We start from the raw sequence: 12177 nt of genomic DNA on the forward strand, positions 1-12177 counted from the left end.
TTTTGGTTGATTGTAATCTATTACATACCTTTCTATCAAAATTATCTAACATTATCAAGATGAATTTGTTCTGACACAGTTTAACTCTGAGTTCTTGTCATATTTTATTACCATTTTCTAAACTATAACGAATAAACTGTGATAATGTGAGAAATGTTGAAGGTGTCTGAATACATTTTGGTTTGGCTGTATCTATTTGATAAATGAAGTTAACCAACTAACATTATACATACTCTTTTGGTTTCTGTACCCAATATTTAAAAAATGTACAAATGCAATAAAAATATTGGTATCGGTACTCGGTATTGGCAAGTACCAAAAATAAAAGTATCGGTATCGGGCGAGTACTGGAAAAAGTGGTATCGGTGCATCCCTAATTTTTTTCATAACCAAGAGTTACAAATTATGCACACATATCAATGAATCCATTTGTGTAAATAAAATACACAAATAGTATGTAAAAAATAAAAAACTAATGCAATCAGATACAACAGTAATGTCTCAAATAAATTGATAAATTGAACATTGACTTCAAATGGTATGAGAGACTGCTTGCTTTCAACTGATTTCCGATTGAACTGCAGCTCAAACTATTTAAAATATAGTGAATTAAGCTACAAATGTGATCATAAAGCACAATGTTTCCATCTAACATGTATTTTGAGCTGCAGCTAGTCGTATTAACGGAGTGTTTCACTAGTTAGCAGTAAACCGGCAGTGTTGGGGAAAGTTACTTTTAAAAGTAATGCATGTAATCTGATTACGTAACTCATGTTACTTGTAATGAGTTACCCCCAACACTGTAAACCGGTTACCTTCACCTATGTTCGTTTATTAGTGTTGAATGTTATCTTTGGAATGGAAAATTGACAGTGTCGTGTAAACATGGCTGAAGACGCGAAAAGCAGAGGAACAGACGAACCGAATCAGTTGAGTGAGTCATTTACGCTGGAACCGCTCCGATTGATTCAAACTCGTGACTTCGATCATTCAGTTCAAGCGATTCACTAACAAAAAAAACAGATCAAAAGAGCATTTAATTTTCGGATGTCGACATCGCTTGTAATGATTTTAAAAAGCACGTCGTGATGGGTGAAACGAAAATTAAATTCTGAATCAATTATATATCCATTAAAATGGATACAGAATTCAATTATATATTTAAAGAAACATACAAATGTAAGCATTTTGTCCATATCAGCATATAACAAAATCATTTAGTTTTCACATTCACTCAGATAATAATGTTCCTGCTTCTGAAGTAACTGTACACTCTAAAAAATGCTGGGTTAAATATAACCCAGCATTTTTTAGAGTGTACAGTGTAGCGAAACTGGAAAGGAGGCGTTCATCATCTCAAGACGATTCATAAATCACGATAGTCTTTTTAACCCAACAAACTAAATCACGCTTGAGAGAAGATCATTTGAAAAACAACATCACAGATGCTCCGTTTCCTGATAAATTTAACGAATGTCACGGGGCCGGGGGCTTATTTCCCGTCGAGGTTATTGACAGAAAAGCTGTATGGGTTTTTTGGTCGGGTCTAAATGAAAGTGGGTAGAGATTACAGTGTCATGTCGTATTTCACACCGGAGGGTGTTGACGCCGGCGCTCCGAGGCCTTTTAATCAGAGAACAGGAGATAAGCACGAAGATTATGGATGAATGACATTCATCGGCGTGCAAATATCTGACACTGCAAGAAAGGAATTGGGATCAGGACAGGAGGAGGGACGATAATCCCAGCAGCATATCAACAAGATGCCTGAAATGTGCCATTGACGCTTGACACGTGCACAGCTTGCTTCAAACCACAGATTAAAGACAATGATGCATTTAGCTTTTTGTAAGTCATTATTGTGTTAGATGAGTAAAGCACTGAATTGACGTTACAAAAATGCAGCTTTAGAAATAAAAACATGTTACTTCAATATTGCATAAATGATAAGTGTTCTATTAAAGAATATTGAAATATGAAATGATACTCTAAATATGAAACTAAAAGCACAAGTCACTGTCTTAATGAGTGAGTCATTGAATCATTCACGCAACCGTTTCATTTCGAATGGCTGTTTTTTTATTCAGAAACGAAGCAAGAATCTTTATGAATGAATCACTAAATTACTGACTCACTAATGGATTAATTTAGTAATGAATCACTGCTGTGTGTTGTTCGGACCTGCACAACAGTTCTGCTGTATAGCTTTGATTGGAACGATTTTGGTTTGCGAATGAGCAAAACAGATGATATTTGACAGTATTGTGTTTAAAACTGAACACAATATTAACTTCACTGTAAAAAGTGTAAAACGGCAATTGTTACTTTAAATAGCTATTTCTATTTGTTTTAATTTATTAAAATTAGTTTTGCTGGTATAAATTAATGTATTTAGTTGATTCAGTGATGCTAAACAATATATTTGGTTTAAATAATGCACAAATGAATGCATAAAAATTCAAAAATAATTTAATTTCAATTAAAAAAAAATTCCAATCAAATAAAAAAATACATATATATATATATATATATATATATATATATATATTAATAAATAAATATTATTATTATTATTTTTATTTGTTTATTTTTTTCCAAACTTGACAGTCCATGTTATGATGCGCTTTTAAGGACAGCATGAACTTTCAGAAATTCTCCAGAAGTCATAAATTATGACAAAATGTACCCAGCAGACAGAATATACAAACTGAAAAACCCATGATCCAAATACAAGAAAATCACCATATCGTGAATGACATCCACTAGCCAATATTTCAGATGATTACCTGACTCAAACTCACATTTACCTGCAAGAGATGGAGCAGTCGGCCCCCCGCTGCGGTTTCTCCGTCGTCCTCGCAGTCCTGCAGGAAAGAGTTTTTATCCTCACAGTAGATCCTGATGAAAACATGAAGGCATTGTTAAGTAAACGTAAAAAAACAAATCAGAGCTCTTTGCCCTGCGGACCCGCAGGGGCCACTTTTACAAAAACTGCCCATCACGATGGCAGCGTCTTGCTCTAACATTATAAATGTCTTTACTGTCACTTTTGATCAGTTTAGTGCAACGAAAAAGAAATCATACTTCGTCCAAACTTGTGAATGGTTTTATATCTCAAAAATATTCAGCAGCAGAACTGTTTTCAACATAGATAACAATCAGAAATGTTTCTTAAAGGGGTCATATGATGCTTTTTTAAAGATCATCTCTCTCGCTCTCTCTCTCTCTTTCTCTCTCTCTCTCTTTCTCGCTCTCTCGCGCTCTCTCTCTCTCTCTCTTTCTCGCGCTCTCTCTCTCTTTCTCTCTCTTATCGCATCATATGACCCCTTTAAGCAGCCAATCAGCATATTAGAATGATTTCTGAAGAATCATGTGACACTTAAGACTGGAGTAATGATGCTGAAAATTCAGCTTTGAATCACAGGAATAAATTAGATTTTAAAATATATTCACATAGAAAACAGTGATTTTAAATTGTAATAGTATTTCACATTTTAACTTTATTTTGATTAAATAAATACAGCCTTGGTCAACAGAAGAGACCTTAAAAATATTTATACATTTGAAATATTCCAAACATTCCAACATAACAGACATGGTACTTTACCGATCATCTGATCAAAATATTCTGCCCACGGTAATGACCGACAGCAATCAATAAGTAATCATAACTGATCTAAATTCTAATGAAAACACCAGCTTTCTTTCGAGGTTTTGTGTGGCTGTGAGGGTTGAGCCTCCTCATTGGCCAGGGACTTCAGAAACATGCTGAATGTCAATATCACCTGCGGTTTAATCTCAGTCACTCCACCCCTACTGTACTGTACCCTACTGTCACTGATCATGTCCTGAAGAAACCCCGCTGCAGCGCTCGCTTAAACACACACACATGTCCCGCACTGACGTTACAGTCTTCATGTCAATGCATAAACCTAAATGCATCAATAACTGAAATACTGGCTGAAATCTAATAACATACTAAGTAAAAACTTCCCCTAGCAATTGCTGAATGCAGAACAGGGTTATTATAGTCAACTAAAACTAAAAAAGGAAACTTTATTACTTTAAAAAAATGTTAACTGGAATAAAATCAAATATATAAAAACACTTAAACTTATTTTATTTAAGCTGGTTGCAAAGGCAGCATTTCGCATTTTCATTTAGTTGAAGTACTAAAATAAACAAAGTAAAATGATTATTAATAAAAAACAATATAACATTTAAAAAAACAACTAAAAGATACACAACAAAACAGTTAAAACTTTAGCTAAAATTAAAATAAAAGTAGAAAATAAAATCTCATTCAAAATATTAACTAAATTTATAATATCTGTAAATCTGATGTAAACTGAACTGTTGAATTTATCTTGTTTTAAGGATGCTTTTAGTGATAAAAACATCTCAAAATCCTTAGAACATGATGCATTTACTTTTAAGAAATCCCATAAGATATTAATTTTCAGAGAACATATCTTGAATTAAGTTTATTTTTCTTAGTACAGTGGAAATTTTTTTTTTCTTGTTTTAAATGTTTTAAATGTAAACCTCAAACAATTTTGTAAAATGTACACTTTAATACCTTTTCTATCAGTATGCAAATACTACAGTGAGCATTTACTAATGCAACTCAATGGGAGATTACTTTCATTTAAATATCTTAAAAAGTAGCTAGAAAAAAGACGCATGAACTGCAAAATGTACATCTATGGTAGAAATAAAGCAAAATTATGTACAAAGGACTGAATGGAGTCTGTAAATTTGCATAAATTTGTGAAAAGAAAAAAATATATAAATATTACTGTTTGCCTAACAACTGCAAATCTTTATAATGAATTAAAAACTGAAATACCTGTATGCATAGATATTGTGAGTGGCACTTGCGATCTTCTTGTTTTCATATAAATGATTCAGAACCCTTTGAACCTGCAAGTAAATAAATAAATAAATATAAACCAAAACAAGGAAACCTATGTGCATACCAAACCAGATACTGTTCCAACATACCTGCCATCAAAATATAAAAAAAATATGCGAATAACTAAAACTGCTGGAAAGCGGCTGCAAGCAACAGAACATTTCACAGTGATGCAACATGACTGCCAACACATGAACAAGCACACATACACCAGCAAAGGCTTATTTCTCAGTTCAAAGGACTGCAGGCTGGTTTAAAACATCATCTGGAGAACGTATGTGTTAGATGGGTGTGCGCATAACATATTGATGCTAATAAAACACTGTTTCAAAGGACACGAGCAGACTTGAAGCGCAACTTATTACTGCGACGCCGACCAAATCCTGCCACAACAGGTTCGGCCGTAAACAACTCGTGGCTGAATCTGAGCATATGGTACGACTATGAAATATTTATTTAAATACAGCAACCTAAAACTCACAACCTAGAATTATATAGAAATACAAGCCTGTTTCATGCAAGATAAATAATACATTTATTCACATATGGGCACAGCCGAAAGCATTTCAATTTAAATAGTTGGCGCATTTGTTGCAATCAGTAGACAAATGTGTATGCAAGCAACATATGCCCTGCAAGCAAAAAGCTGATTCACTGTTAAAAAAAAGATTTTGTTGCAAAAAAATAAAATAAATGTTTTATGAGAAATTACTATTTTGTAGTTTTTCTACTTCAGAATTCCATGTTTGATTTAATGTGTTACTTATTTTTACTGTGAAATTTACTAGCAATTTGTGAGTGAAAATCTGTTCTACACCAGTAGATGGCATTTGTACTCGACTACTTGATATCCAGCACTATAATTGGTTGGCCTTTTTATTTTAGCCCTGAGGCCCCGCCCACCGTGAACTCTTATTGGTCCACAATCAAGCTACTCATGTATATTAAAAACATGGATGAAGAAAGATTGATTGCAGGAAATGGGAAACATCAATTAGCACATTCGACTATAACTGGACGCCATCTGGAGAAATTTTATTTATAATTTTCTGCCATATCACAGTCAAAGTCTATATTCATGACAGACGCAAGAATAAAATCGTCTTAATAACAATACTTTAATAAATTGTATGCAATAATTTAACAATGTTATGTTTGCAAACAAACAAAATGATAAAAAAAAAGAATTAAATACAAACTTTCAAATTTATGTTTGATAAAAATTCTAATGTTTTCCAGGAGAAACCTTTTTTTAAATTAGTCTATTAATGCACTTTCTGATTAAAACCGTTTCCTAGTATAATTTAAAGCAGGACACTCTAATAAAATGTTTTACAGCCAAGGAAGAGACTTACAAAAATCGCATAAAGGCACATCTTCTCCTTTCAATAAATATACATGCGTAGCTCGTGTGACCAATTCTACATCTCTGTCTGGGGAAGCATCAATTACGATACGCATTTTTAGTTTTATGCGCAAACATTTCTGCTCTGATTGCCTGATTTTGGCCATCCAGCGTGAACCAAAAACTGGAATATTGCTGGGTGTTATTAAGCCAAATCTGGGCTTTGTTTTACAAAATGCTCCCAGATCTAACACTACACCAGACCGTGATTTCAACAGAGAAAGAGAATTATATTTAATTCACCATAAACACTGTATGTCAACAACTTTGCTTAGAAATCGTCAGTGACGGACAGGTTTAGGTGCTTACGAAAGAAGCGGCATATCCCTGATGCAATGCACGAAAAAACACACTCACACAACATTCACAGCGGCTCTGGGTTTTCGTGGATTTACAAGCAATATCTGGCTTTGCTAAAAGAACCAGCTGGGCGAGAGCGACCAATATTGAGTGTAAATCTGTTTTGTACACAACACCAAGGACTTCAAATATTGCTGTAAGACCCTTGGGAAGGACTCTGCCAGTTGTTTCTGTCCATCAAAATGGGTTTCAGCCTATTTGCGCTGAGTGTCCCTCCATTATTTACCAAGAAAGAGAGTCAAAAATAGGTCCAGAGTGCTTGCTCGTACTGCAGAGTTGGACCTTATTGAAGCCAAAGACAAATGCAAGCATCTTCTCGACTGCGATTTCATTCACGAGTTGAGAAAAACAGCAAGCTTGATGCTAATGAATATGTACGGCGGCGCGCTCCCCTAAAGAAAGAGTTGTCACGAAATGGAGCCCCTATCAGTGCGATTCATCTGTTTTCTCTCCAGCTAATACTCTCGTCGTAAACACCTGTGTCAGGCTGAGGCTAATGAGATATCTTTTGAATGTTGTGTGCAAATGTTGCCTTTTTATCAGTGCTGATCTAATGCAAATAGCAGGAAACACAAAGCAACATCCTCTAAATCGTAAAAACCCCGTTGATATTTCCTCGGAGGCTGCTTTGGGTTTTGTGACGGGCTATTGTGAAAACGTCTTTGTGTGGAACGGAAATCTAATTAAATGTTTTGAGATCTATAGCTTGTGAAGATGCTGAACACAAACAGGTGCGTGTTCCCACCAGAGTCTGGCGTCTTGGGTTCGTAGACAAACTCATTTACAAACTTCTGTCAACACTAACCTTTTATGAAAATTAGAGCACGGCCAAACTTTGAAGTTCCTGCTGATAACACAATATCAAAGATCAAAAAGCATCGAAATGGCCTCTGAAATCCCAATAGAACTACAAAGTGACTAAGAGATATGCCTGTGAATGCTTTTCCCCCCCTTCTCATGGCCTTGTTTGTATGGAACAATTCGAAGAGTGCGTCTAATGCACTCAGACAGTCCCTCTCAGCTGTTCGGCTGAACTAAACATATCCATTGATTTTATATCAAGCTTGTCTAGCTAATTTCGGACTGATAAGATTGTTCAGTCTGCTTCAGGGCGTCTGTATAGCACTGCAGGTGCAATGCGCCATAATAACATTGTTGATTGTCAACCAAGAATCCATATGGCTTATATGGGGAAAAAAGCAACACCACAAACTAGACTTGTACATGTTTTCTCATGTGAAAAGAGGGGTCTTCTGGTCTCTAGATTTAGTTGTCCATGATGTGAATATCGTAATGCTGATTACTTAAAAAATATAGTTCACCCAAAAAGCATAGCTAAAACGATTAGTCGACATTAGCGACAATGTCAACGACAAATACTTTTGTTGAGTAGTCATTTGATCTCATATATCCTAATGTAAGAGTCTGAAATAATGTGGTTTGACCAGTGTGGAGCTGTAGCACAAGACTGTAATTCAGCCCTCCTGGATGCAATTCAAGAGAAGACACAGCGTTTGGATGAATATGTAAATATATGCTGCATGCTTTCCTCTCAATAGGAACCGCGGTGAGAAAGCAGCAGTTAAGAAAGCATCTGATTACAGCGATGTGAATGTTTGCACAAGCTCTGCAGTTCGGTACTCCATTGAAGTCCAGTCACATCACGTTTATTTATATAGTACTTTATGCAGTAGATAGCCTTAAATCAAGCAGCTTTACAGTATTAAACATGAAAAACCAGAGTCAGTGCCGCTTTTAGTTAGATTTACAACTTGATTTTCTGTTATAAAGCAGCTCTCCAGTGTGGAGCTAGCTAATGATAAATTCTTTTTATTAGTGCCTAAAAAAATATTTAATGAAAGTTATAGTTTGGTTTGCAGAGATCAAAGCTTGATCTAGCTCAGGACTGTTTTGATAATCATAATTTAAAAATGGTATTTTAAGAGAGATTATGTTGTGAATAAAATAGTCTATCCAAAAATAAAACATCTTATCACTTAACCTTTATTTTGTTTCTTATACATATGATATAACTTACAAAAGGAGATGTTAGGCAGAATAATGTGTCATTCAGTTACTTTTTCATATAGCTAATTAAATGGTGAATGAGAGTTTCTTGGTCATCTCATTTTGTGTGCCAAATATATTTATTTGTATAAATTAATTGTATAATAATTGTAATTACATATGATTTTCAAAACCTGAAGTGATTACCTTTATTTATTTGTTAGAATATGTATAACTCAATATTTTAACTAATTGCAAAAGCTGAATAATCAAAGTCTACTGATTAATCAGTGAAACAATCGACGATTAGTTAATCATTCTAATAATTGTTAGATTGATCGATTATCAAAATAATCATTTGTTGCAGCCCTACAGATTTTAAAACTCTAGGCATCATGTACTTAATAATAGTTACAGAGGAAAAACTGGGCATCATACACTAAATGACTGAGGATCACACACTATCAGACTTTAATTTGTTCCCAACACAACAAACTCATGCAGAAACACATGACAAATAAAAAAAAAAAGTGTTTTAAATGGGTCATATGATGCAATTTAAATTTTTCCTTTCTCTTTGGAGTGTTACAAGCTCTTGGTGCATAAAGAAGATGTAAAGTTGCAAAGACTAAAGTCTCAAATCCAAAGAGATATTCTTTATAACTGCATAGCAACATATAAAAAACAATACCCCATAGTAACTGCATAGCAACTTATTAAAACCACCCTAAACACCCTAGCAACTGCATAACAACATGTAAAAAACACCCCAGTAACTGCATAGCAACATATAAAAAACAATACCCCAGTATAACTGCATAGCAACTTACTAAAAAACACCCAAGTAAATGCATAGCAAAATGTGAAAAAAACACCCAGTAACTGCATAGCAACATGTAAAAAACAATACCCCAGTAACTGCATAGCAACTTACTAAAAAACACCCAGAATACCCTAGTAACTGCATAGCAACATATAAAAAACAATACCCCAGAATAACTTCATAGCAACTACTAAAAAACACCCAAAACACCCTAGTAACTGCATAGCGACTACTAAAAAACACCCAAAACACCCTAGTAACTGCATAGGAACATGCAAAAAAAGAAAAAACAACAACAATACCCCAGTAACTGCATAGCAACTTACTAAACAAATACACCCAGAACACCCTAGTAACTACATAGCAACATATAAAAAACACCCTAGCAACTGCATAGCAACATATAAAAAACAATACCCCATAATAACTTCATCGCAACTACTAAAAAACACCCAAAACACCCTAGTAACTGCATAGCAACATATAAAAAACAATACCCCATAATAACTTCATCGCAACTACTAAAAAACACCCAAAACACCCTAGTAACTGCATAGCAACATGCAAAAAAAGAAAAAAAAAACAATACCCCAAGTAACTGCATAGCAACTTACTAAAACAATTCACCCAGAACACCCTAGTAACTGCATAGCAACATGCAAAAAAAAAAAACCCACCTCAGTAACTACATAGCAACTTACTAAAAACCACCCAGAATGCCCTAGTAACTGCACAGCAACATGCTTAAAACCCCCCGGAACCCCCTAGTAACCACATCGCACCGTCCTAGCAACCACCCAGAATTACAAAGTAGCCAAAATGTAAACACATCTACCTCTATTTAACATTTCAATAAACACTCCAGCACTTAAAAACACCAGCTGTATGGGTTCATAAACCCACTGTGTGCTTCACAAATGCATTTGCTTTCATATAAAGCCGGTCGGAAGGCTGAACACGTAAATAGTCAGCGTTTGGCTTCAAACTGTCAATCACACAAAGGAAATTGGTTTATGTATGAACAAGTGGTGGAAATGTCAACGTCTTACTTAAGGGCAGAGTGTCATTCAAGACGGCTGCTCTTCTGTCACGCAACATTCGCAGTATCAAGCGTGTTGTAACTGATGCACAATGCCGACACCTGTGCAGCCAATTTTCGTTAAAAACGTCAGGGGCAGGTGTGCGTGAGTCATACGCCATACATCCAGCTGGGCACGGTGAACGCCGATGCTTCCAGACACGTCAAGAGTCTGTTTGACACACGGGGGAGGGACTCGACAGTGAACTCCAGAAGTTAAAAAGAGACGAAAGCGAGCGCTGAGGGCACTAGAGACCGGAGTGATCGGCGTTTCAAAAACGGTGTCAAGCGCTGATATGCGAAACAATGACGGCTGTTATTAAACACAGATTCTGCGGGCCTGATATCTTTGGCAAGAAAAATGGTTTAGTTGGCACACAGAGTCTGATTCAGGGAACATGGTAATGACTCACACCTGTTTAGGAGTCACCACCGCGGCTAAATGAGGCTGGAACGTGCTCCGTCTATCCGTGATTGTCTCCCCGTGTTTAATCAGTGGCAACTCTTCATCTACAACAAAAAACAAACAACAAAAGCAAATAAAAGCAGTCCTTTGAATGACTGGCGAGCCACTAATGACTAATTAACTGGGATCGCTTTACACAAGACGTGCCTGTCATCTGTACTTTGAACCTGACCTGACACTTTACTTTCTCGAAGCTCAAGTGCTTGCAGAACTTCCCACTTTTCATGATCTAATCAATTTCGTGTTGATAAAATAAAACGAGTCACGGACAATGGGTCTCATTTACTAAGCATGTATACGCTAGGGATGCAACAATACAGCTAGCCCGCGGTTCAATACATACCTCGGTTTTTAACCACGGTTTTTGGTTCTGATGGCTTGGCACATCAGAGTGTTTTTTGCAACAAATTAATAACAAAAAACCCCTGTAAACTTCTGTACACTGGAAAAAAGCATGGATTATTATATGTCTACTTAAAATGTCTTTTGACAGGCATTATTTTTCCGATTTTACCCCAAAATAGGATGGTTTGGCCATTATTGAGCGCTATAAACTAGGGGTGTGCGATATTGACAAAAAATTATATCTCGATATTTTCTGGGATTTTATCGATGACGATAATTAGACGATATTTTGCTGAGTGTGTTATTGTGCTGATATCTTAAGGACTGCCGAAGACAGCTGACTCATAATGTTTTTAATATTCTTCATATTCTGTGTGGTGGTCAGTTCATACTGATAGAAATGAATCTTTTCCAATAAGTTTAAACCGATTTTTACATTTTATGGGCATTTTTACCTTTATAAAGCCATTTTTTCTAGAAGTGTCCATTATCTTTTGAGTCAAATTCTTACATTTAATCAGGGAATTAGAATAATAAGACATTTGGGCTGTTACCGAGCAAATGAAATCAACACAGAAGCTGCATCTGAAGTGGCATTTAGATGTATTTACACACATGTATTTTGTTTAATGCAAGACATGAATGCAGTTAACCTGCAATTAAAATTGCATAAATAATGTTTTGATATATTAAACATAAAACGTTGAATACTGATATTTGAAATGATTTAAAACATGAAAAAAAAGAAAAAAAAAGAAAAGAAAGAAAAAGCCGAAAT

The 12177-nt window shown here is 35.3% G+C and overlaps 1 protein-coding gene across 3 annotated transcripts in view; it reads right to left on the reverse strand.

Annotated features, from left to right (window-relative positions):
* The window catches only part of impact (impact RWD domain protein), a 30423-nt gene that overhangs the window by 6819 nt on the left and 11427 nt on the right, over positions 1-12177 (reverse strand). For 2 of the 3 annotated variants that reach the window (XM_016473218.1, XM_016473216.1), the window contains exons 5-7: positions 11004-11098; positions 4850-4923; positions 2808-2898 (exon numbers count right to left, since the gene is read on the reverse strand). In XM_016473218.1, coding sequence (XP_016328704.1) covers positions 2808-2898; positions 4850-4923; positions 11004-11098 — 260 coding nt within the window. The remainder of the gene's footprint in view (positions 1-2807; positions 2899-4849; positions 4924-11003; positions 11099-12177) is intronic. The other variant, XM_016473217.1, reaches the window with a different exon arrangement.

Source organism: Sinocyclocheilus anshuiensis, unplaced genomic scaffold (assembly GCF_001515605.1).
Source record: "Sinocyclocheilus anshuiensis isolate Anshui unplaced genomic scaffold, SAMN03320099.WGS_v1.1 scaffold1406, whole genome shotgun sequence".
Classification (NCBI taxonomy): Eukaryota; Metazoa; Chordata; class Actinopteri; order Cypriniformes; family Cyprinidae; genus Sinocyclocheilus; species Sinocyclocheilus anshuiensis.